Consider the following 24,594-nt stretch of genomic DNA (forward strand, 5'->3'; position numbering starts at 1 on the left):
ACCTGCCTGGCCTGAATCTACGTGTTACGGCGTCATAACCAACGTGGAACGGGGCCTTCTGATTGGTCCGCGGCGCCTGGCTATATGATAATGTCCATTACACCATATTTGGCCTCTTCTTCATTTATCCCCCTCGGGAAAGAATATGCATCAAAATTATTATTGAATAATTAAGAATATTACAACGTCGAGTTTGTCTCAACACTATGGTGAAATGAAATATCAGACTGTTTCTTTGACAGACGTCGTCATCCCACAGACTCTGGCTTGTATCATTGCTGACTGTGGGATCATTTCGGTGAGTATTTCTGATTCATGTAATCTCCACGCAGGTCTACCGGCGGCATAATACCCGCCTCACATTAGGCGCGATTCGATCGGAAGACTAGTTTACGAGCTCTACATGACATTTTCGTGAGTAAGACGTCCGGTGTTCTCACGATCATCTTGCGATTTTTAGGGATCGCCGGCAATGTTCAGGAGTCTTACGACGGTCGCGGTGCAGCGAAACATGTTCTTAACACAAGCGACAAGTCGCAGGAGATCTCCGAGATCGCAGAGCTCGTTACCCAGTCGCAGATCGTGCGTGCAAATCGTGCGTACCTCGCAAGGGTATCGGTCAATAGTCTTACGTCAATCCAACGATTGATGACCTATAGGCGAGCACAGACATAGTTATTAATCATCGAACGCAAATCGGATGGCGAACGCCCGTTAGTCGGGCGACGTTCGGGCGACGTTCACCCGCCTTCCGAGGTCATGGGAGGTTCATTATCATAGATCTATTCACCGTCGATCGCACGAGTCTCGCTTATATGTGAGGGGAACAGGTTTTGGGCGAAAAATACGCAAGACCATCTTAAGATCTTAAAATCAGCCGACCTTCCTGCGATCGCGAAGTACGTCCGAAGATCGTATATAATGTGAGGCGGGTATAAGGAATTAAGCTGACCAAGGAGTGTTCTGAGCCACCGGGGCTCATCCTTGGCCAGCTTAACCCCTTATGCCTATGGTAGATTTGCTGGCGATTACCACTCATGCACACTCATCCTCTGGTGGTTATTTCAGTTCTGCTACATTGCCCGCTAATGTGCTACATTGGTATATTTTCGTTATCAATATATTGATCTAACGAATGTACATTGATGAGTCACCGTTTTCTACCTCAATCCGTTACAATCCAGAGCAGAAATATCCTTAGTCTCTAAGCAGATGTGTCAGCTGGATAAAAAAAAGAAGAATTTGGCCAAATAGGGACAAATAAATTTGAATTTTTAGTCAGCCTTTCGCAGTCTATCCAGCTAGTGGCCGACAGTTCACTTTTAACTGCGACTAGACTTTTATTCCGAACTTAGCCAAAGCCCCCCTATTACTATTCGGCCAGGCGGAAGTCTGGTAGAGACTAAGAAATCCAGACAGTTGAAAACATTTCACTCACCTCCTCTGCACACAGACGCCCGCACACGGTGACGTCAACTGTACAGGTACGACGTACGGTGAGACGTGCCATCTCGCCTGTCATGACGGTTACGAACGGCTGAGCCGAGACAACCTCACCTGTCAGGTTCACGGAGACAGAGCCACCTGGAGTGGGGAACCAGAGTGTATTCCAGGTGACATGGCATACATTACCGGGACATTAATAAGTTTATTGCAAATTCCTGCACGAGGGCTAATTGTAAGTGACAAACAAATGACAGACAAATAATGGTAAACAGTATAATAAGTAACTACTCTAGTCTTACATAAAGATGTAACGTATTGGGTTTGACTTCTTTTTCTGAGACAGTGGAAGACGAAAGATCCCACTTTTTTGTTATGTGTGAGTTTTGCGACTTTTAAAGGAGAGTAGTTTTCTTTTTGTCTGTAAACGTGTACCATAACAATGATATACTATTATGGTACATATATGATTTATCAAAAGGAATATTCCCTTACTCTACACAACGCATTTTTTCTTAGTCTACAATGTAGATGAGGAAAAGATAGTACAACATATTATATATCATGCCATGGGAAGAGGCACAGCATTTCGGATACTTCTTTAGAAAACGAAGAATGCGTTCAATATTTTCCAACAGTGAGTTGTGGAGCCCCTCCCGAGTTCCCCCACACCGCCCTCCAGTGCGCCAGCGGACGTACCTACGGGAACACCTGCGGAGTCACCTGTGCGGACGGGTACGAAGGAACGAACCACCAGAGTGTCACCTGTCACAGTACCGGCAACTGGAGCCTACAGGCGGAAGGTAGTAATCTCCAAGCAGATTCCACCGATGGCATTAAAACAGTAACATAAGCTGGGGAAGGAATTAGCCGGCAAAGGAGGATAAATTGCCCCAGATTATGTTACTGCCACCGGACATTATATTAATGCCACCGGAGGAATCTGCTTGGAGATTAGGAAGGTTTTCCAACGACCTTTTCTGCTTAAAAGACTTTAAGATAGCACAGGTCGTATCAGCAAAAGCTTCCTGACTTCTACGATCCCCCTTCGCCCACAGGAAGGTCTGGTTGAAGCTAGCTATATTTTATACTACAGGGTCAATGTCTTTTCGCTGTATACGTAGTACTTCAAACGATGTTTCCAATGATATGTTGTGCATTTTAGCGCTCCAGCCAATTGTTGGTGGACCGGATCTGTTCTGTCAGAGGAAGGACTGTGCCAATCTCTCTGTACGTACCCTAAAGCTCGTCTAAGCTTGCACAATAGCAGCCAAATGCGTTCGTTTTCATTGATGATAATTACCTCCATGAAAATTGGAGGTATAGTTTTTGGTGTGTCTGTCTTTCTGTGGGATTGCGTTTCCGGATATTTGTGGTCAGTAGAACTTTAGAACCTCTGGATGGATTGTTATGATATTTGGTATGTTGATAGGAGTTAGCAACACAAAGGTCAAGGTCGATTTGGGGCCCCTGGTATGTGACCTTGGTACTGCAACATATCTTTTGGGTTTTGTATCTTTTGTCCCGAACATGCTGTGTTCTTGGGTCTTGATATTTTGTTGGTAAATAGCTTTTGATGCGAGGAAAAAGTTGTGTAGTTTTGGTCCCTATAGGGTTCTGCTCTGGAACTACCGGGGGGGGGGGGAGGGTTGTAACAAATGTTTCTTCAAGCGTTGAGAACGACGCAAAGGACAGTGAAGACTATATTTCCGATCACACAGCCCCCTGCCCACGGCAGCCTGACGTGCAGCGGGACAAAGTACCAGGACTCCTGCCGCCTGACGTGTGAGCCGGGATACAAAGTTGCCGACGAGAGCGGCCATCTTCTCCACGGTCTCTTCAACTTCAGGTGCACGGCAAATGGACAATGGAACAAAAAGCCAAGGTGAAGGGTTTTATTCGACTAGTTTTTCTTGAAAGTAACTATACATTGCCTTTGTCTGCGGTGTAGATTTTCAAACTCAGAACTAGTCCTTCAAGACATTTTTTTACATAAGTCTGTATCATCCGACATTGAAATAACATTGTGTTTCTGGGATTGATACTTTCGGCGTGTTTGCTTGTTGCGCCAATGTATTTTGATGACTTAGTCGAATGGTCGGTGTAAATCTAAGCAAGCATGTTCGACGGTCCCACGTTATATAACTTCCTGGATCTAAGGCAGTCAAGAAAAAAGTAACTATTGGCTTTTTGTACGACGAATCTTCAATAAATATAATTTCTTGACCGTTTTTTTTAGCTGCGTCCCATCAGACTACTGCCAGCTCGGGCTGCACGACTGCCACCCTGAGCACGGGGTCTGCAGCCTGACGGGTCACCAGGCCTTCAGCTGCCGCTGCCGGGTCGGGACGGTCGGGAACGGGACGCACTGTGAACGGACCCTCTGTCCGCCTTTCCCGGTCAGTACGGTTTCAACATCAGGCGCTGCTAATCGCACCGCCACGAAACACTCAGACATACACATGCACATGCACTCACACAAACACAACCAAAACGACAATTCAGATATTGAAGAAATATCGTACAGCTTAACTCTGCAGTTGGCGAGAATGCTGAATAATCTGCAGTATTACATATTTTATATATTGTAGACTAAAAGAAGTTTCATGCATTTTGAATGCCATCTATACACTACCGTGTTTCAAGGTGCCAATCGTGGTGTCATCGTAAGCACCAACTCATGTTCCTCACTGCTGCACATTAACAGGTCACTGAACCGGAGAATGGGTTCTTCTCGTGTTCTATCCCGACATCCGGCTCCGCAGCCGACACCTGCCAATCAGCTGACAGCACACAGCCGGAGTACGAAGTCGTCTGCGTGCTCCACTGTAACCATGGTTACGACAGGCTGATCTATGCCGAGTACTCCTGTGGACACGATGGGAACTGGGACATTCCTTTCGACCCGAAGAGCCCAGGAACCACACCCTGTTTAGGTACGTAAATCTTATAATGTTATCTCGTCTTCAGCACCAGGTTATTGTCTTTATTGTCCGGTACCTCAAATGATGACGCATTTTTTAAAAATCAATGTGGACCTTTTTGTTTATCTTTAACCAGCTCTTGTCGAACGTATGCTCCTACTAAGGCTTGGGTCACATTTCAAAAAAGGGGCCCGGCCGGGCAGCTTTCGGGAGTGAAAAGAATGATAAAACAGACATCAAATTACACAAAATATTAAAATAAGATTCATGGGCATAATTTGTGTATTTTTCTAGGTATGTAATTTGATTTTTGGTTTCTTGAAACATCCCGGCCGGGCCCAGGATTGGAAATGTGACCTCAGCCTAAGACGTGTTTGAATTTCAGCTGTGAAATGCCCGGACCTGTCCAGCCCTCAGCACGGCAGAATGACCTGCAATAGAGGCTACAATTTCCGCTATCCCGAGGCCTGCAGCTTCGCCTGCGACCAAGGCTACGAGCTGACTCCCACAAGCAGCCGCGAAAGACATTGTCAAACTGACGCAACCTGGTCAGGAAACAATGCCGAATGCATTGGTAAGCGAAAGAACAACCAAAAACTGTCGAAAATAACCATAAGCAATCGAAAACAAAGCCATAACAGAAATCTAATTCCTATACCTGTTAAATCTAGTACCCATTTTATTTTCATCTACTTGTTACACTCTATTGAAGCATTTCAATGGATAATCATTGTTCATTGTAACGCTCAGGATTCTTTTACTGTTTAAATTTTCTACTCCAGCTGTGCAGTGCCCGACCCTGTACAGCCCCGCCAATGGAAGAATGTCCTGTAACCGCGGATACTCCTTCCGCTATCCCGAGACCTGCACCTTCAGCTGTAACCATGGTTACCAGCTGTCAGCCGGCAGTACCAGTCGGACCTGCCAGGCGGATCGCACGTGGTCGGGCAGCGCCGCCAGATGTACCCGTGGGTAACATTTTTCATGGACTAATTATAATAAAGTTGGACAAGCAGATCGCATGGTCATTCACATCCAAAGGGGTAGATTATACCTTCTTTTTATCATCTTGGCCAGGAGGTTATTTTCCGGTGACGTCTGGATGTAGGTTTGGATGTATTTTTGTTTGGATCCATGTATGTATGTGTCATGGGAGCATAACTCATTGTCATGACACTAGGTACCTATTTTAACTTGAAAGTTCATCTGTGTAGGTAGAAGTCATTCTTGAACTAGTTGAACTGTAATTGTCACAACAGCAGTGGATTGTTCATTCCTTGACAAAGACTGATGCTGTGCAGTCGAAAATTTGGGTGAGTCTAATTTTTGTGTTGGAAATTACAGTTCAACTATTTCAAGGTATCTATTTTGTTTGGTCATATCCTGTCAAAGAATTGATTAATTTGGGGCCCCAAGCGGCTTTCCTTGGTTCTTCAGCAGAACTTTTTATATCTCGTTCTTGGTGCTTTATCACAAAAGCATCACGTTGTACGTATGTATTCTTAAAGAATTTTATGTTTCCATTTAGTACAAGTTAATGCTGACCAAAAGCGAATGCAATAAAGTGAACCGTCCTCTCCCCGAAACAGGTTGCCCAGCCGGGTACGTTTACTACCAGCCTAAACAACTGTGCTACAAGGCCTTCAATCAGCACAGTAACTACGCAAGTGCAGCCGCGACTTGTTCTTCTGAAGGCGGAACTCTCGCCATACCCCGTGATGCGGGCATTGACGCTTTCCTAATCAACCTGAAGAACGCTGTGGATAACAGCGCCGGGTTCTGGTTCGGACTGACTGATCGCGCCCGAGAAGGTAGCTGGGTTTGGGCAGATGGTGTTGCTCTTGGACATTTTAACCAGTGGAGTCCAGGAGAACCCAACAACGCGTACGGCAATGAGGACTGTGCGTATTATTGGACAGAAAGAGGGAACAGGTGGAACGATGCGCCGTGTTCTGAAACCTCTCCGAAGTTCATTTGTCAAGTCGCAAGTTGAAGCGCCGTGCGTTTTTATGACAACCGTTGTCTCATGTCCAGGTCCCCTACAGAAAAATGGACCAATTAATACACACATTTGTAAAATGGTTTGGTTTTTTTACGTTTGAACCTTTGTTTATTCATGATACTCAAATCGACCTGGAAACCGCTTTTCATTGAGGTCATGTTTTATTTCTTTATTTTTTTATTTGGGTTTTTAACATAGTGAAAGGGAGGAAATAACAGGTGCAAAATTGCACTTTTGAGGGCTGCCCTCCCGTTTTCTTTCATTTTGTTCTATTACGTGTTGTTTTAAAGAAAATACGGCACAAAATACGTAAGAGTGAGAGCTGACACATGATTCGAGTCCGTACTTAAAGGAAGCCAGAGCTGTGCGTATATCTGTTCCAAGTACTGAGTCCATTTTGGACTATGGCTCTTCTGAATGTCTTTCGCCGGGGCTTTGGGACAACCAAGTGATTGCTTGTGCTTTATCTGGTTGTTCTTGTACTTTGGTCTCAGCAGTAGACAGTTCTTTACGGTTCTGTAGACGAGTACGGCATTGTAGTATTTGTGTGTTGTCTTAATGTTAAATGTAATTTTTGCCGTAAATGTTAAGCATGATATTAAGCATTTAAGTATTGTCATCTCATAGTCTTATTTCACACATGGAAATAAACATGATTGTTAAAGACCTCATTTTATTAAAAAAAGTTACATTTAAATAATTGTTTATGGAAGTACTTTCCCAAGGACACAACATCTAGCCATGAATGCTTGGAATTGAACCTATGTCCGCTAGCCGAGGTCATTCAAAGCCACACTGATCATGACGATGAGAACCAAATTTACATAATCAATGACATCCAGGTAAAAGCAGTTACTCAAGCAACTGAATATGGTTTTGGAAACGGTCAGAGGTTTCAGTGTTACTCACGAAAAACGCCGGACGTCTGCCTAAAACGTCTGACCTTTTCTAAAACCATGTCAAGTTACTTGAGTAACTGCTTTATCGCGAAACAATGAGCATATTTAGTCACTCCCTCGCTTTGAACGATGGGCATGTGTGTTCAGTATGAAGGCAGGTTTGACAGACTACGACTAGGAACACCTAACAACAACTAGCTAGGTTTTGACACTACAAGACACAATGCAAAATAGAAAGCCCGATAAAAACGTCTAAAATAGCTATAGCGTCAACAAAAAACATCCGGAGCCTAACCTCTGCTTGGTGAATATGATTTATGATGGCAATGTATATTGCTTTCAATGCTTTATGTGTAAAGTAGCTTTGGTACATATGGTAAAGACGTAAAATCTAACTTGATAACTATCTCATCTAACTCATGTCTCATACAATTCTTCGTGCCGCTGGCCGCCATGAATAAATCTTGTAGCCATCAGAGTAATAGGCCCATCAAATGGCAATTTCAACAATAATCAATCATCATCAATCTCTCTTTTGGCGAGAGGCGTGAACGTCGTGTGCTAATTATAGACCACGGCCCGTAGGTGCAGGCAGCGGGGAATAACCCGGCATGTCCAGCTGTGGTTTTCACGTCATTATAAACACACATGCCAAGCAACGAGACAAAGTGTTGGTTAAACTTTAACCAGGGAATATAAATCGTTATTAGCAGTGTTTTGTTGTGGTCAAGCCGTGTGCCTTATAAGCTGACAACAACACACACAGTCGGCACTTCCACGGGTGCGGTGTAGGTGAGTGGGTCTTGTTAAAGTTAAGACGTTTGAGCTGTAGGTTCTATTAATTCTCATCCTCCAGAAATATGAGTGGGTTTACATGTGCGTAGATATGCAAGTCCATATGAGGCCCGAATTCTTAGCCTCTACCAGGCCCCACAGGTGGTTGGAAAAAAAAGCCGAAAGTGGACAAATATGGACGGATAACAACACGCCAGAGAAGTTAGCTGGTGGAGGAGTATGGTTTGTGACCAGCTTACTCCTTTGGCATGTTTTCTGTGTATATTTGTTCTATTTCTACTATTTTTACCTTCGCCAAGAAGGTTATATTTTGGGTAGCGTTTGTATGTGTGTGTGTGTGTGTTTGTAGAAGACCAGCATAACTCGAGAATGTCTGGATGGATTGTATTGATATTCGGTATGTTGGTAGGTCTTGATGAGACCTGGAAACGATTAGATTTTGGGCCCCTAGCGGCCTGTTACGATACTGCAGTGGAACTTCCGGGTTTGCTATCTCGATTTCTGGACATCTGCGGCTATAATTGTTTTAGTGGTAGACAGCTCTTGGTGCCGAGAGTAAGTGGTATAGGTTTGGGCGCCCTAGCGGCTTGTTTTTGAACTGCAGGGCAGGTTAAGTGTCAGACTTTGAAAGGGAATAACTCAAGAATGGGTTGACGGATTGTCATGGTTTGTGGTATGTAGATAGCTTCAGTGATGCCTCATATAATTACATATTAACCATGCAAATTGAATCTAATTAAAAATTTTAAATAAATTAATTAGGAAATCATCTAAACACGCTCAACTCAATTATAGGACCATTGCAACATGTGACACTAGTAACTGAGAAAGAGAAGAATATTGATAGATATATTTTATGTTAAATAAAGACATAATTTGCATAATTAATGAGAAAATTCTATATTATCATTGTGGTAAATGACGGAAACTTCTGACTTGTAACATTTGGAAGTTATGTACAGGTGAACATCGTTAACCATTGATTATGCAAATGTGTAAATAAGTGGAGCTACAGATTGTGATGTCCAGCGCAATTCAAGATGTATCCAATTGGACATCTTGCTAGTCTGTACAATGTTGAATAAACAATGTTGAATAAATTATAAGAAAATACGATAAAAGCCTTCTTTCTTAACATAGATTGTGTACGTCTGTTGTTTGGTGGAGGAGATGATCAGTTTATAGTATTTATCCAAATGAGATCCTTATTTGCTTAATTAATGACAAACACAATTAATACAGCAGTTGTAAAAGATAAAATCATTTGGCGAAGGTATGGGTTCGTTGAACTCTAGTTCCAGCATCATGTAGAGCCTAATCGTTCCATTCGGACTTGATATAAGAATGACACCTTGTGGTGTTGACGTATTAGAATCTTAAGGTTCGTGATTCGAATAAATATCCTAGATTTTTTTTATTTCATGCAGCACGTCTGTCGCAAGACGATTGCGATACGTTTCCAGGTTAGAACTATTGCAATTGCTAGTGTTATAAAGTCCGTTTTGTACAAAGAGATTTCCGCGCTTATACAGCATCATTACTTCATCATTACAAGTTTCCTTCAAATAGAACAATGTTGTCGTTACCGGGCAACAGCCAGCTGCTCCCTCGGGGCAGATCGACCCAGGGCCCGACCAAAACAGCCTGGACCACCCGATGCGATCACCTGCTGCCTCGGGCTGGGCGGACTCGGAGCAGACGGCACAAAGCTAGACACAAGACGAGGGCGACATCGGCAACAAAGGACATCCGCAATGTACCGGTAACAAATGTAAGCTTGATGCAGGGCTCGTCAACACGCCCTAAAAGTGTCTTCACGTTGGAATACATCTCCGTACGGGAGGACCGTCAGGAACCCCGAGTAGGAAATGTTCTTGTTTGCTTTGTAGCGCATAACCAGCAGCCCATCTCATGTCTCAGTGTGCTTATTTTGTAACTGGATGTAGTTAGTACAACCTGCACTGGCTTGTAAGGGCAGATTGAGTTTTATCGCACCCCGAATGGTGCCTCTGCTAGTATGTGTGTGGTGGTGGTGCTGGTGGAGGTGGTGGTGGGGGGGTCATAGCAGGCATCTTCCCTTTTTGTCAAGGTAGAATATATTTGCTTGAAAAATTCAGCCAGAAAGCTTCTCATTACCTGCGAATATGTGCATTTTTATATCAAGTGTACAGCATAAATGTGTCGTGAAATGAAAGACAATTCCATGTATATATGAAGCACCTGAAGCACCGTGCCGTAAAATACAAATCCACGTTCAGCTTCACCTACTTCGCGCTTCTTGAATGTCTTAGGCGGAAGGAACATCCAGCAGTGAAAGTGATGACGAAGACATCCCCAGAGACCCTACTCTTCCCCATGACCTCACAGGTGATCGGTACGTCATAGGTTTTCCCACATGCTTTCAATGGCGGAATTTTAATGACCTTGACCTCTAATGACCTTGACCTCGACATATGTAATCGTTATCTATTTCAATCTATGATAAGAGATAACCATATAAGCACGTAGAACAGTGTCTATACACGTTAAATTATATATATTATCTGTTCTAAGGTGCGTTGCCGTTGACGAGAAAAAAGAACAACTACATTACGAAGAAACCGACGAAAAGATATCAGTAGAGTCAAAGGTGGAAAAGGTAATGAGTGTGGTCTTTTTCTACCCTGCTGCCTCTCACTTTCTCTACAGCATTTCTGTTCTTTATCTCAATTTAAAGTCCCTATATTTCTATAAGGATTTACATAAGAATAACTAATTTTTTTTACAATATCTCCTTTCTTTTTATCGTAAGAGTCTAATCCTTGTTATTCTTGTAGGCCGAATTGAAAAGACAGCCGAGTTGTGATTCTCTCTTCACCGGGAAGCACCTGAAGCCCACCGGCGTCTGGAGGCCGTACGGCCCGCCGCTGTACAGGTACGGCTCCGCCCTGAACCCGCCGCGCAGGAAAGGGCCGGACACGCTGGTCATCCTCGCCGCCATCTTCTACTGTCTGGCCGCCCTGACAGCTGTGGTTTTCGCTGTTCTGTTCAAGACCAATGTCCTGTCGTGTGAGTAGAGTGGGTTAAAGGCTAGCTTCTGCCATCTTCCGCTGCCTTACCACTGACGGTGTTAATATGTAGCAGTTGTGGTCTACCAAAAACTGTTCCTTACCAAGGAGCTTAGATTTCTTTCAGTTTGTACCTTATCACTTTTGCCACAAATGTATGGCCATTTGGTTCTTCTGATTACTAATAGAAGCTGTTTTCCGAAGGATCGTGAAAATGCTTACTATGCTTTGATCAAACCAATAACTACTCTTTTTCCCGTCATATATCTTCTGCATCTCTTGTAGTATTTCACTCTTGGGAACGTTTAATTTCTTGTATTTTCAATTGTTTGACAGTGTACACGCCCCCGGAGCCCGTGCCGGCGTGGGTTCAGCAGTTTTCCCCAGAGATGCAGAGGTGGTACCGGTTGGCGCTGGCCGGAGGGCGGGACGCGTCAGAGATACAGCCTCCCGGCACCGTGCAGCAACCGGCCCTGCCGCCTCCTGTGGAGGAGCGTGAGTCACCTGTAGTCACTTCTGATTTTGAGTGTTGGAGGGTAAAGCCTACAGCATGACAAAAGAGTTGACTTTAATTTCTAAAGGTTTTATTTAATCCCCAAGCAGATCTATCAGAGGCAAAGACAGTATTCGAGGGCTCTGACCAAGCTGGACACAGTTCAGCCCTTAGATACTTTACCCCACATAGATCTGCTTGGAGACTAGGTTTTCTTAACTTTTCTTTCCAGTTTGCAGCAACACGTCCCTCCCAGACCTACGTCACGGCAACTTCAGCTGCACCAATATCGCCCACTACAACATCTACGTACGCATGTGCATCGCCAAGTGTCACGTGGGCTACAAGACCGATGACGCAGGCCTGCTGTTCTGCAACCGTGGCCGATGGGCGCCGATCCAGCCCGAAGTCGTGTCGACACTTGTCGGCGTCGGTCGGGCTGCCAACACGATGCCGAACACGGACCCTCGGGTGTTACAGTACCTCGGTATCCCCGACGAACTTTACGCGGACGTGGCTTTAAATATTTTAGTAAAGCTTGACTACGTCCCTAACCTTTCTATCGTGGAGTCATATCTAGACATGGTCTCGGAGAACAACATCATCGATTTTGACATGATGCGGCAGTTGTTGATCTGGGTCGGTCCAAACATCGAGGACATCATCGCCAATCTGGACTTCCTGCATGCTCTATCTCGTTTAGGTAGGGAGACTGAGGCCAGAACATTTATATTCTTAAATTTAAGACGACGTATAAAAAACGTAGAAGAATCTATATTGCTAAAAAAGCTCCTTTTTATCATTTGTTTTAAATTATATCCATAAGTGTCATCGTCGTTAAGGCCTTTGTCATCATTGCGCAACGTAGTCATTCTATCAAAGACATCTGTTTCTCATATATAGGCCGAGTTCATGTCGTTCATGTGTGTGGCATTATATGAGTACAGTCACAGCAAATCTTACCTAACATAAATCTTGTAAACGTTTGTGTAATTTGATACCTTCTGCTGACTGTTTGCAGAGACGTTCGGAGCTACCAGACATCCTATTTGCAGAACTGTGAACTGTGGGGAAGAATCTGAGGTACTTATTTCTAATGCCTTTTCTAAACAGTTATGAATGTGAGGTATAGACATTAACAAGGCTGTACCTAAGTCTATCTGCAATCAAACTAAATTAAACATAATCTGTTCATTAGGGAAATTGATCAAAATAAGACATATGCATAGTTTTAATTGCTAAAACAGGTATAAAAGTCGTAAAAGAAACAGTTTCCAGTCTTTGTAGAGGAAACAGGTTTTCCTTTCATTGACAGAATTTAGCTCATGGTCGAGTGAACAGCAGCACAACCACATACAACTCAGAAGCCGGAGTGGTCTGCGAGCGAGGCTACCTGCCCCGGCACCCTGTACTGACGTGCACGGCTTCAGGACAATGGGACAAGCCCGCACTATGCGACCCAGGTACGGCGTTGATATGATTTCCATTCACTTACAAATATGATTTTCAATAAGAACTTTGATCTTATGGTCTAATCGTACGCATTTTACGTAGTAACCTGCAGCCCACCTGAGGACCCCCCGCATGGATCGTACTTGTGCCAGGGTCACGTGTTCTCGGACCTATGTGACGTCATCTGTGACGTGGGGTACGTACCGAAAACAGACGACACCCTGGGCTGCAGCTGGACCGGAAACTGGACCACCTTCCATGGAGGGAACACGACTGAGATGGAAAATGCTGTATCAGCAGGTTTGTGTGTGTGGGGGGGGGGGGGGGGAGGGGTGGTTGTTACATCAACATTCGCATCAAGCGTTTTAATCCACATCCAAATCGACAAAATGACTAAGAGGAATAAACAAATGTTATTCCTGTATAGATACAAGCGAGCAATGCTTGTTGTACATCTGGAACTATATATACATTCGCTGAGGTTCGTAGATACACTGTAGTTCATATTAACTAAAACTTTTAGAAACTCTGATTGCTGTGTTGAAATGTTTTATGATTGTCCTTTTCTCTTTCTGGCAGATGTCATCATCCCACAGACTCTGGACTGTGTCATCGCTAACTGCGGAGACATTTCGGTGAGTATCTCAGTATGTCAACACCAGTCATCAATTTGCATACTCACTGTATAAGCCTAATCTCCATTCAGATACTTCAAGAATACTAGTAAGTAGCGGTACAAGAAGGACGACTGGTCAAGAAAACCTACGCGAGACAATCTTCCATGCCGACATGGTTGGAGATTAGGATTAGCCATCGCCGTATTTTCTTGATAAAAATGATGACGGTCTGAAATGATAATTCACCTCTTCCATTCACAGACGCCGACACACGGTGACGTCACCTGTACAGGTACGACGTACGGCGAGACGTGCCATCTCACCTGCCATGACGGGTACGAACGGCTGAACCGAGACAACTTCACCTGCCAGGTTCACGGAGACAAAGCCACCTGGAGTGGGAAACCAGAGTGTATTCCAGGTAACATGGCATACACTACCGGGACATCAATAAGTTTATTGCAAATTCCTACACGAGGGCTAATTGCAAGTGACAAAATATCTACTACTGAATATCGTGTTTGGGAGATGATGTACTCAGACAGTACGGGGTAATACAGAATATAAACTTTAATATTCCCTCTAAATAGTATTGTGCACCTTTTTTGTGCTAAATTTGAATGAGGTCCAATAACCTGCTGATAATTGATTGATACCACAATGAACTAAAGCTGATCTGAGATGAAATTTCAACAGGAGATTTGAATTATTCTTACCAGTGAGTTGCGGACCCCCTCCCGAGTTCCCCAACACCGCCCTCCAGTGCTCCAGCGGACACACCTACGGGAACACCTGCGGAGTCACCTGTGCGGACGGGTACGAAGGAACGAACCCCCAGAACGTGACTTGTCACAGTACCGGCAACTGGAGCTTACAGCTAGGTGGTAAGCCCAAGGCATGCCGTTGCTTGCGGACATTTTCCTCATACAGTCAATGTTTTTTGCAATTGTTATTGCGAACAATCCATGACGTTTGTACAAACATCCGTAGAAAACAATAATTTTCAAGATGCTGTCAAACTCTGGATACGGATTGTAGAATTTCCCTGGGCAGTGAAACTTCTAATTACTAACAAAACTTTTTATACGGCTAATGGGATCCCTGGAACGAAAGAGATTTCTATACGTAAATGAGATATAATCCTACCATCATTGCCTTCTTATTAAGATAAAAGAAGCCTGATGTACATTTGCCTTTGTGATTCCAGCGCTCAAACCAGTTGTTGGGGAACCAGATCTGTTCTGTCAAAAGAAGAACTGCGGCAATCCTTCTGTACGTAGTCTTGTGTTTTGTCAGTAACTTTTGTTACATGTATAACACTTTCATACATTACTGCTTTTCACACAGGCTTTTCCGGTTATTGGCCCCTTAGCCAGATGTGAGGTACTCATTATAAATTGTCCATCTATCACCACAGTAACATCACAATCGGAAAAGCAGCATATAATAGTACTTTGATTTCAACTCAGTTACATTGCTTCTACCCACAACGATGAGGCCTGTAACGTTAAGAACATTCAAAACATCGACACTCCAGCATCGCCAAACATTAAAGAAAAACTATGAAAAAAACTGAGAATTAATGCGTAGAAATTGCACCACTGTTTCCTCTCAATAAACAGAACCCGGCTCACGGCAGCCTGACGTGCAGCGGGACCAGGTACCAGGACTCCTGCCGCCTGACGTGTGAGCCGGGCTACAAAGTTGCCGACGAGAGCGGCCATCTTCTCCACAATCTCTACAACTTCAGGTGCATGGCAAGTGGACAATGGAACAACCAGCCAAGGTGAAGGAGTAGTTTTTCCCATGTTAGTTTGTCTTTGGTGGCAAACATGCACAAAGCTTTTTGCACATAGATATATGAACCGACTGCAAAGAAGACAATAACGTTGAACGTTTCGCTCCTACTGATTCTCGCGATCGGTTGGTCACGAAAAAATGCCTGCCTACCTGCCTAAGTGCCTAGGCCAGTGACTGGCCCCTTGCTCCCTCCGTGATATTTCTCCAGACTGCACGATTCGCCGCACTCCTCTCCGCCAACTTAATACTCTGTCCGACGTCTTTTTCAATCTGGTCTCTCCATCGTTTCGGGGGTCTCCCCCGTGGCCTGGGCTTTTGGAAATCTTGATGGTACGCTTTGTTGACATGTGTGTGTGGAGGTCTTCTCACAACGTGACCAAACCACTTCAGTCTTCTGAGTCTGATAGAATCGATAATGGTGTTTTCTATACCCAGTCTCGCTCTTATTTCCACATTCGGAATTCGGTGGCGAAGTGAAACACTGAGGATCGCCCTTAGGAATCTCATCTCGAAAGCCAACAGGAGAGACTCATCAGACTTTTTTAGAGTCCAAGTTTCACATGCATAAGTGGCAATTGGTAGTATGAGTGCTCGGAAAAGACGCATTTTAAGACATCTACTGAAACTTTTGCAGTTCCATACTGTTTTTCTTAGCCTACCAAATGCGGATGCGGCCAGAGAGATCCTTCTCTTTATATCATTTGTGGTGCCAGGTACAACACTTCCTAGGAAAACAAACTCAGGGACTTTTTCAACATTTTTACCCTCTATGAAGATGTTTTCTTGTTCTATACTAGAGATGACTTTACATTTTGCAGCATTCACTTTCAGGCCCCATTTCTTGCATGCCACTTCGAGCTCTTTTGTCGAGAGCTGAAGTTTACTGAATATGGCTGCTATAAGTGTGGTGTCATCCGCATACCTTTCCTCTGTGGATAGGTTATCATGGAGTTGAAAAGTTGTGTCAAGACTTTTCAGCTCATCCAACACAAACTCCAGGAATATGTTAAACAGGACTGGGGACATGAGGCAACCCTGTCTGACTCCAACACCGACTTGGAACCAGTTTGTGATCTGTCTATTGATTGTTATTGCACATTGAGTGTTTCTGTACAGTTCTTCAATAATATTTACAATTTTTGCCTCTACCCCAATCGCTCTCATCATTTTCCATAGAGCTTTCCTCCATACTGTGTCAAAGGCGGCCTTAAAGTCAATAAAATGGAAGTGAAGATTAACCTTTCTTTCCTTAGCTTTCTCCAGGATTTGTCTTACAACAAATATGGCATCAACTGTGCCTCTACCACTTCTGAAACCAAACTGGGATTCCTTGAAGTGAGCTTCTGTTCTTTCCTTCATTCTGTCAAGAAGTATCCTGGAGAAAACCTTACCCGGAATTGACAATAGTGAGATGGCCCTGTAATTCGCAGGGTCCATCTTACTTCCCTTCTTATGCACGGGTATGACCAGCATTTTAGACCATTCTTTTGGTGGAATTTCCGAAATTTCACGAAAAAATTGATGACCTGAATTATGTTGTGTTAAGTATCAAGCTATTTGCATTCTTGTCTGGCTAGTATCCTATGCTATCAGTCAGTTATACAACGAAAACGAATATCAATGTATCGAATACCGATCGAAATGCCAATTTCATTTCTGAACGGTACTCGCTCTGCAGTTGTGTCCCATCTGACTTCTGCCAGCTCGGGCTGCACGACTGCCACCCTGAGCACGGGGTCTGCAGCCTGACGGGCCACCAGGCCTTCAGCTGCCGCTGCCGGGTCGGGAAGGTCGGGGACGGGACGCATTGTGAAAGGACCTCCTGTCCGGATTTTCCGGTAAGTAGCAATTGCCCCTTCCCCCTCTTAAAAAGATAAAGACTAAGGAAATTGGACTGGTTTTATTTATCTTTTACCCGCAACTACAAACAGAAACTTGACTCGCTTTCGATCGAGTGGCAACAGCAAAATGTTCTGATTATGTCGGAAGGCTTGAATCTGTAGATGACCAGAATGATGTATGATTTGCTATATGTCTATAACAAAAAGAAATACCAAGCGTTTTCAATAACAGGTAGCAATCTTGGATCTATGCAGTCGACCATCATGGCGGCTAAACCTTTTTGCAAGCTGTGACGTAAACCTTTACCCGCATGTCTCTCGCTGCTGCACCTTCGCAGGTCGCTGAACCGCAAAACGGATTCTTCTCGTGTTCTATCCCGACATCCTCTGCAGCCAACACCTGCCAGTCAGCTAACAGCACAGAGCCGGAGTACGAAGTCGTCTGCGTGCTCCACTGTAACCATGGTTACGACAGGCTGATCTATGCCGAGTACTCCTGTAGACACGACGGGAACTGGACTATTCCTGTCGACATTTACAGTGCAGGGAGCACGCCTTGTTTAGGTACAGCTTACTTTCCCTTTCTGTTCAGCTTTGACTTCTTCGTCTAATTACAATCGAGACTTTGAGCTCATTCAAATATGTGATTATCAAATGCAATCAAAATTTCGGCTTGTAGCTGTCAATACTTTTCTCCTGGAAGTTTTTGCAATAGAATTGTACATACGTGTACCTCGTTTAGTTGTTAAAGTATACTCACTTTTTTTCGTGACAAAATGCCTATTAAAGCCTGTTTGTTCTTCAGCTGTGAAATGCCCAGACCTGTCTTGCCCCCTACACGGCAGGATGACGTGTGACAGTGGCTCCTATTTCCGCTATCCCGAGATCTGCAGCTTCGCCTGCGACGTCAACCCAGGCTACGAGCTGACTCCCACAAGCAGCAGTGTGAGGCACTGTCAGGCTGACGCTACCTGGTCGGGAAACGACGCAGAATGTATCGGTATGTGCGACATCGCAATCATTCTAAAAATGACAAAACTTGCTCCCGTTGTCATTTTAAACAATCTATGGTAATTTATATATAAAAAAGCTTTTCTGGTTCAGATGTTTTCAAATTCGACACTCGACTCATGTTCGATATGATGCTGCCCCTCCATCATTGTCGACGGGATCTGATAAAAGCTGCAATTTCGTATATGTGACTGCGTTGCCCTAAGATTCAGCATCTTGTTGCTGTAGAATCATGTACTTTATACTTCCATTTGTGCCGGGGAGGGAGGGGGCGTCGAAAGGAGATGTATAGACGTCTCTCTGCAGCCAGTTGGGTAGCATCCTTGAGAGTCAGATCATGTGCACGGAGGGTCTCTGCTACTCCCTCTATCCACCTGCGGCGTAGGCTCGTAAGGCTGGCTGTGTGGTAGGCATTCTTATTAAGTGACCAAACCACTGATTCCTTTGCTTGGCAATTAACTGTAGGGCTGGTTTAATTCCAACCATCTCTCGGACCACATCGTTCTTAAACCTTGTCATCTTTGTCCTTCCAACTGCTCTTCTCAGGACCCTCATCTCACAGCTTGTGAGCTTCCTCTCCTGTCTATAATCACAAATGTTTCAAACGGTCAACGAACTATCTCCAATTCTAGGCGTGTGGTGCCCGGCCCTTTCAAGCCCCACCAATGGAAGGATGTCCTGTAACAGCGGATACTCCTTCCGGTATCCCGAGACCTGCACCTTCAGATGTAACCATGGTTACCACCTGTCTGCCGGCAGTACCAGTCGGACCTGCCAGGCGGATGGGAAGTGGTCGGGCAGAGCTGCCAGATGTACGGGTAACATATTTTACTCCATACCACAGTTATTGGAGTGAAATATAAACACATTTCACTCCATATACTAGAGGTATGAGAAGGAAATGTATTGTTTTTTTCTAATATTCTAATAGCCTTTTTTGCACCGAGGTTTGAAATATGTGTAACATTACGATATTTAACAAAGAAGTCTAAGTTTTCAGTTTAACTTAGCCAATGCTGACCAATACCGATAACACTACAATGAACTACATCAATCCTCTCTCCGAAATAGGTTGCCCAGACGGGTACAATTACTACCGGCGAAGCCAATTCTGCTACAGGGCCTTTAATCAGCGGAAGAACTACAACGATGCAGCCGCGACCTGTTCTTCTGATGGTGGAACTCTCGCCATGCCCCGTAATGCGGGCATCAACGCGTTCCTCGTCGACCTGAAGAACGCTATGGATAACACCGCCTTGTTCTGGTTCGGCTTGACGGACCGCGCCACAGAAGGCAGCTGGGTATGGGCTGATGGTGTTGAACTTGCCAATGAACATTTCAAGCAGTGGGGTCCAAGACAACCAGACAACGCGCATGACAACGAGAACTGTGCGCATTATTGGCAAAGAAATCACGAGCAGGTAGAAAGAAGGAACAGGTGGAACGATCTTTTGTGTTCTGAAACCTTTCTGAAGTTCATTTGTCAAGTCGGTACCTGAATCGTTATGTGTTGATATGAAAATTGTTGCTTCATATCCATGTCACGTACCTAAATTTGGTCCAATTCGACACACATAAATATATGTCAGGAAGGAGACTACGATGTAGAAATCGTGATCGTAGTCTCTGTTGACAAAAAATCCGATCGGGATCTCAACAGGCAGAATCGCAGATTTTGTCAACAGAGATCCCGAATGGAGTATATACTGGTATAATTGTCAATTCTGCCAGCAGAAGCTCCGGACACATTGACTGAAGTACCTCTTTGAATTTTTACACAAGTTTTTAAGCTTTCAAAACCATGACTTACATGCCTTTGCACAGAGGAACTGGAACTATAATATAGACACATATACTTGACACAAAGAGTTGCATTTAGACTTTCTTGGTAGAATGTTACCATTTTCTTATATCCTCAGCCACAAGTTCAACTTCACGTTCGTCTGAAAAGTGAAAATTAACTTAAAAAGCGAGCTGAAAAAGTGGCTAACCTGACAGGACTCCGGCTCAAAAATCCTGTGCTTTTCCCGAAAAAGGCGGAAAATCTTTACAATGTCTGGATGAGGAAACGAATGGGGAAACGAATATCTACTAGGTTGAAAGGGCAAAGCTGAGAGATCGTCTGCCTGAATCTTCGCATCGTGTAGCAGTATATATATATATATGTCAGTTACACTATGATTGTTCAGTAGTTATCAAATCAATAACATTCAAACGTTTTGCTGTACAGAAACGTGCTAAAGAATCATTGACCGTACCGCATGTGGAAGGTTCAACAGAAGGTTCAACAACAGCCTGGTTACATGTACCCAAATGATCATTTGGGACATGATTTGTACAATATAGAACTAAAGCAACGTACAAACTGACAGCATTTCCGGCGTTTTGATAACGTTATGTTTGAAAATACCTACAATACCTACCACCACCCTAAGTTCCTGACCGCCCTGCGTATAAATATTAATGAGCTTACCATTATATAGATAACTTTATTGCACGACAATTGTACATGGTACAAAGTATGGCAACAACTAAGTACAAAATAGAGGTATAGGATAAAGCTTAACATCATAGTTAACATAACAATAAGGGCTAATATGCATAATTCAATCATAATGAAGTAGGCTAATCATTAGCTTCAGTATTCTTTCTAATAGCAGAGCAGTCCTTGATATGTTTGCCAATTTTTGCATTATGGGAGTGCTGACATCTAAATGAATGTGCAAATCTGTCTGTAGCATCGATTCTTTTAAAATATGTTGTACTTGCTTCGAGAAACGTGAATAATTCATTGCGTAAACTAGCGTATCTAGAACATTCCATTATAAAATGAAATTCATCTTCAATATGATTTGGGCAGAATGGACAGAACCTTTGGTATATATGCGAGATGCCTTTTGAAAACTAAAAGGCAATCTATGATTGGCTGCTTTTTGGTGACGCCCACAGGAACTAAGGGTGACGGTTGAGAAAGTAGGGTACATCCAGACAGGCGGTTTCGCCGTTGGATGTCCCTGCGAAGGAGGATGCCAAAAAGAAAACAATCTCCTGTCTTGGTTAGCAGATTTATTATGAAGAAACTCTTAACACGTTATAAAATTACAAACAAACAGTAAATGAAAATAGGACAAAGCTTCAGAAGAAGGAAATATAAATATTTTTATCATAAGAAATTTGTTTTAAGTGTTAAAGTGTTGAAAGCACTCTTTTGATATCCACTTTATATGTTATTTATACATGTACATAGGGTAACTTACGGAAGATTTCAATAACTTTTCTACACCTCCAACCTCCACACATTTGTCTGTAGAACGTCTGTAGTTAAATATAGCTATAAACAAAGTTAAATGTTTTCATATTACAGTAATAATAATTCCGTTATACATATAACTAATGATAAATCAATTAATACCATAGTTAATATCATCAGTATTACAGTTAAGATGAAGCCAGCTATCAAACTTAAGTGGACGTACGTCTTAAGTGGATCGCAAAAGAACCTACAAGCGGTATAAAATAAAAAGAAGGAAAATAAATTTGCGGAAGTACATTTGAAAGCAAGGTTATAGAAATATTGAAAAGACAACGAGTTGTAAAAAAAAAAGTAAAAATTGTTTCAACGATCTCAGGTCGCTGAAGATTCTTGTCTATTTGCACACGTCTCTAATCCTCTGCACACGTCCCCAGTCCTTTGCACACGTCCCCATTCATTCCAGGAACGTTCCTTCGTAAAACTACGGTTTTAATTCCTGTTCTAAATAGAATATAGGGTTTCAGAATGACTCAAAATATCAAGGAAGCAATCTGAAAGTTAGAGGTCCTTATATCTCTCAGTAAAGTATCCTTATCAAGGCATTAATTAGAAGAAATACAAAAACCTTCGTCATTTGCTTCTCTTCAACACAATGATAATCGTTTCTTTCCCCTTGCTAAAATATTCTTTTTGACAAAACAAGGAATGTGATGCAAGTTAACACGTCGTTGTACGTTAGACATCCATAAAATACGCCAAAAAGTAGTTTACTCTTGAAAGCAACTGGACATGATTTTGGAAACGGTCAGACGTTTCAACTACTATCCCGCATGCAGTCTTCGTCAGTGACACTGAAGAGATCTAGTTGGAGAGCTGTGAATTGAAATGTAAAAGATCTAGTAGAAGAACAGGATTACCCTAACTATGAAAGAATATGCAAAAATGCGTGGAAAACAATTTTTCAAAGTTAAGAACCCCTGATCCAAGTTAAGTTTGTTTCTTGATTTTTCACCAGGCACTTACACACTGCTTCTGTCTTCGGCATGTCTGGCCTTGTGCCTCCTCAAGTGCGCGATCTGCGCTGCGGAGTAGTCACACTGGTCACACCTGTGGGGTTTCGTGTGTGTAGCTGTGTGCTGCCTCAAGGTACCCTTCGTTCCTGTCTTAAACCCGCAAACCTCGCACATGTACGGCTTCTCACCGGTGTGCTTTGTCATGTGTATTGCTAAACTCCCTTTTTTCGTTGTGAAATAGTCGCACTCCTCACACTGGTAAGGCTTCTCCCCTGTGTGTTTAGTCATGTGCTCTTTCAAAAAGCACATTTCTGCCGAAGCGTATCCACAAACGTCACATTTGTAAGGTTTCTCACCAGTGTGCGTGGTCATGTGCCGCTTTAGATGGCTCCTTCGCGCTGTAGAAAAATCACAAAGTTCACATTTGTGTGGTTTGTCGCCGGTGTGTTTAGCCATGTGTCGTTTCAGGTCTGTTTTTCGTGCTGCAGAATAGTCACAGTATTCACAGTGGAAGGGTTTCTCCAAGGCGTGAACTGCCATGTGCTTTTTCAAATAAGTCATGCTTATGGTCGAGTAATCACATACCTCACATTTGTACGGTTTTATGTTGGTGTGTGTGGCCATGTGACTTTTTAAAGATGATTTTGATGCACTAGCATAATCACAGACTTCACATTTAAAAGGTTTCTCCCCTTTGTGTTTCGCCATGTGCAGCTTTAACTTACCCTTTTGACGAGCGGAATAACTGCACAACTCACAGCTGTAAGGTTTCTCTCCAGTGTGGGTCGTCATGTGTTGCTTTAAAGACTTTTTGCTAACTGAAGAAAAGTCGCACAGAGTGCATTTGTGCGGCCTGTAGTTGCTGTGTTTAGCCATTACGTGCTCTTTCAGATGGCCAGACTGTTGTGCCGAATAATCACAAAACTGGCACTGATAGGCCCTCTCCCCGCCGTGTATTGTCCGAATGTGCACGTATAGACCGTCCTTTCTTGCTGCGGAAAAGTCGCAGTGGCCACAGTGGTAAGGTCTCTCACCGGTGTGTTTACCCCGGATGTGCCGTTGCAGTTGCGGTTTCTGCGATGCTGAGTAGTCGCACTGTTGACACTTGAAGGGTTTCTCCCCGGTGTGGGTCCGGATGTGTTTTGTCATTGCTGTTGTACTAATGGTTTCATACTCACAGTGCGGACAGCTATGTTTCTTTGGCTCCTTTTTAACCTTGATTTTAGGTTGTGTGTGTTTCAACATGTGTCTTTTCAAAGCTCCCTTTTGGACTGCGGAATAGTCACAGACATGGCACTTAAACGGTTTGTCGGCACTGTGTGTGAGCACGTGCTGTTTTAAAGTCTGCTTCTGATGAGTGGCGAAAGGACACACCTCACACTTGTATGGTTTCTCCCCAGTGTGGGTAGCCATGTGGAACTTCAAACCCCTTTTCTCAACCGCAGAATAGTCGCACAGCGTGCACTTGTGCGGCCTGGTGTTGGTGTGTTTAGCCATAACGTGGTTCTTAAGTTGAGCGTTTTGCGCTGTAGAATAATCACAGTAAGTGCACTTATATGGTCTCTCACCGCTGTGAACTGCTCTAACGTGGCTGAAAAGACCGTATTTCCTTGCTGCAGAGAAGTCACAGTGACCGCAGTGGTAAGGTCTCTCACCGGTGTGCACCGCCATGTGGCGTTTCAGTGGACCCTTTTTTGAAGTGGAATAGTCGCACTGGTCACACTGGTACGTTCTGTGGGACCTCATGTGTCTCCTCATCATCTGCTTGTGCTCCGTTTCATACTCGCAATGACGACAGATAAGTCTCCTCCGCTCCTCTCCACTTTCATTTTCACCTTGTCCACTTTCACTTTCAGCTTCTTCACTTTCACCTTCTCCACTTTCACTTTCAGCTTCTTCACTTTCACTTTCAGCTTCTTCACTTTCACTTTCCCAACTTTCAATTTTTCCACTTTTATTTTTTCCACTTTCACCCTCTCCACACTAGCTTCCAGCATATTCGCT

At 43.6% G+C, this 24,594-nt stretch overlaps 4 protein-coding genes across 4 annotated transcripts in view; 3 read left to right on the forward strand and 1 right to left on the reverse strand.

The window, feature by feature from the left end:
- The window catches only part of LOC118421957 (P-selectin-like), a 9,742-nt gene extending 2,749 nt beyond the window's left edge, over positions 1 to 6,993 (forward strand). The window contains exons 4-13 of the mRNA XM_035829460.1: positions 243 to 298; positions 1,454 to 1,613; positions 2,082 to 2,246; positions 2,609 to 2,673; positions 3,165 to 3,328; positions 3,683 to 3,842; positions 4,151 to 4,379; positions 4,753 to 4,941; positions 5,150 to 5,335; positions 5,957 to 6,993. Of these exons, the coding sequence (XP_035685353.1) occupies positions 243 to 298; positions 1,454 to 1,613; positions 2,082 to 2,246; positions 2,609 to 2,673; positions 3,165 to 3,328; positions 3,683 to 3,842; positions 4,151 to 4,379; positions 4,753 to 4,941; positions 5,150 to 5,335; positions 5,957 to 6,360 (1,778 nt within the window). The 3' untranslated portion in view covers positions 6,361 to 6,993. The remainder of the gene's footprint in view (positions 1 to 242; positions 299 to 1,453; positions 1,614 to 2,081; positions 2,247 to 2,608; positions 2,674 to 3,164; positions 3,329 to 3,682; positions 3,843 to 4,150; positions 4,380 to 4,752; positions 4,942 to 5,149; positions 5,336 to 5,956) is intronic.
- Positions 6,994 to 13,161: 6,168 nt separating this feature from the next.
- Positions 13,162 to 14,078, forward strand: LOC118421066. Its single transcript, XM_035828231.1, has 3 exons — positions 13,162 to 13,355; positions 13,635 to 13,690; positions 13,934 to 14,078. The coding sequence occupies exons 1-3, from the start codon at positions 13,188 to 13,190 to the stop codon at positions 14,019 to 14,021; spliced, it is 312 nt and encodes a 103-aa protein (XP_035684124.1). The 5' UTR covers positions 13,162 to 13,187; the 3' UTR covers positions 14,022 to 14,078.
- Positions 14,079 to 16,754: 2,676 nt separating this feature from the next.
- LOC118421958 (sushi, von Willebrand factor type A, EGF and pentraxin domain-containing protein 1-like) lies at positions 16,755 to 20,438 on the forward strand. Its single transcript, XM_035829461.1, has 6 exons — positions 16,755 to 16,807; positions 17,151 to 17,310; positions 17,652 to 17,877; positions 18,119 to 18,313; positions 18,957 to 19,136; positions 19,396 to 20,438. The coding sequence occupies exons 1-6, from the start codon at positions 16,755 to 16,757 to the stop codon at positions 19,821 to 19,823; spliced, it is 1,242 nt and encodes a 413-aa protein (XP_035685354.1). The 3' UTR covers positions 19,824 to 20,438.
- A 2,151-nt stretch (positions 20,439 to 22,589) lies between these two features.
- LOC118420988 (gastrula zinc finger protein XlCGF57.1-like) lies at positions 22,590 to 24,418 on the reverse strand. Its single transcript, XM_035828100.1, has one exon. It carries the CDS (start codon positions 24,349 to 24,351, stop codon positions 22,597 to 22,599), a length of 1,755 nt encoding a protein of 584 aa, XP_035683993.1. The 5' UTR covers positions 24,352 to 24,418; the 3' UTR covers positions 22,590 to 22,596.
- Between the last annotated feature and the right edge of the window lie 176 nt (positions 24,419 to 24,594).

Source organism: Branchiostoma floridae, chromosome 8, assembly GCF_000003815.2.
Source record: "Branchiostoma floridae strain S238N-H82 chromosome 8, Bfl_VNyyK, whole genome shotgun sequence".
Taxonomy (NCBI): domain Eukaryota; kingdom Metazoa; phylum Chordata; class Leptocardii; order Amphioxiformes; family Branchiostomatidae; genus Branchiostoma; species Branchiostoma floridae.

What these genes read in the sequence shown, in the direction of transcription:
- LOC118421066 (XM_035828231.1), top strand. Translation starts at nt 13,188, where the DNA reads ATGGATCGTACTTGTGCCAGGGTCACGTGTTCTCGGACCTATGTGACG. An exon ending in GGAAAATGCTGTATCAGCAG is followed by an intron (nt 13,356 to 13,634) that starts GTTTGTGTGTGT and finishes TCTTTCTGGCAG; the next exon opens with ATGTCATCATCCCACAGACT. An exon ending in CTAACTGCGGAGACATTTCG is followed by an intron (nt 13,691 to 13,933) that starts GTGAGTATCTCA and finishes TTCCATTCACAG; the next exon opens with ACGCCGACACACGGTGACGT.
- LOC118421958 (XM_035829461.1), top strand. Translation starts at nt 16,755, where the DNA reads ATGGCATCAACTGTGCCTCTACCACTTCTGAAACCAAACTGGGATTCC. An exon ending in AAACGACGCAGAATGTATCG is followed by an intron (nt 18,314 to 18,956) that starts GTATGTGCGACA and finishes CTCCAATTCTAG; the next exon opens with GCGTGTGGTGCCCGGCCCTT. An exon ending in GTCGGGCAGAGCTGCCAGAT is followed by an intron (nt 19,137 to 19,395) that starts GTACGGGTAACA and finishes TCTCCGAAATAG; the next exon opens with GTTGCCCAGACGGGTACAAT.
- LOC118420988 (XM_035828100.1), bottom strand. Translation starts at nt 24,351, where the DNA reads ATGATGAGGAGACACATGAGGTCCCACAGAACGTACCAGTGTGACCAG.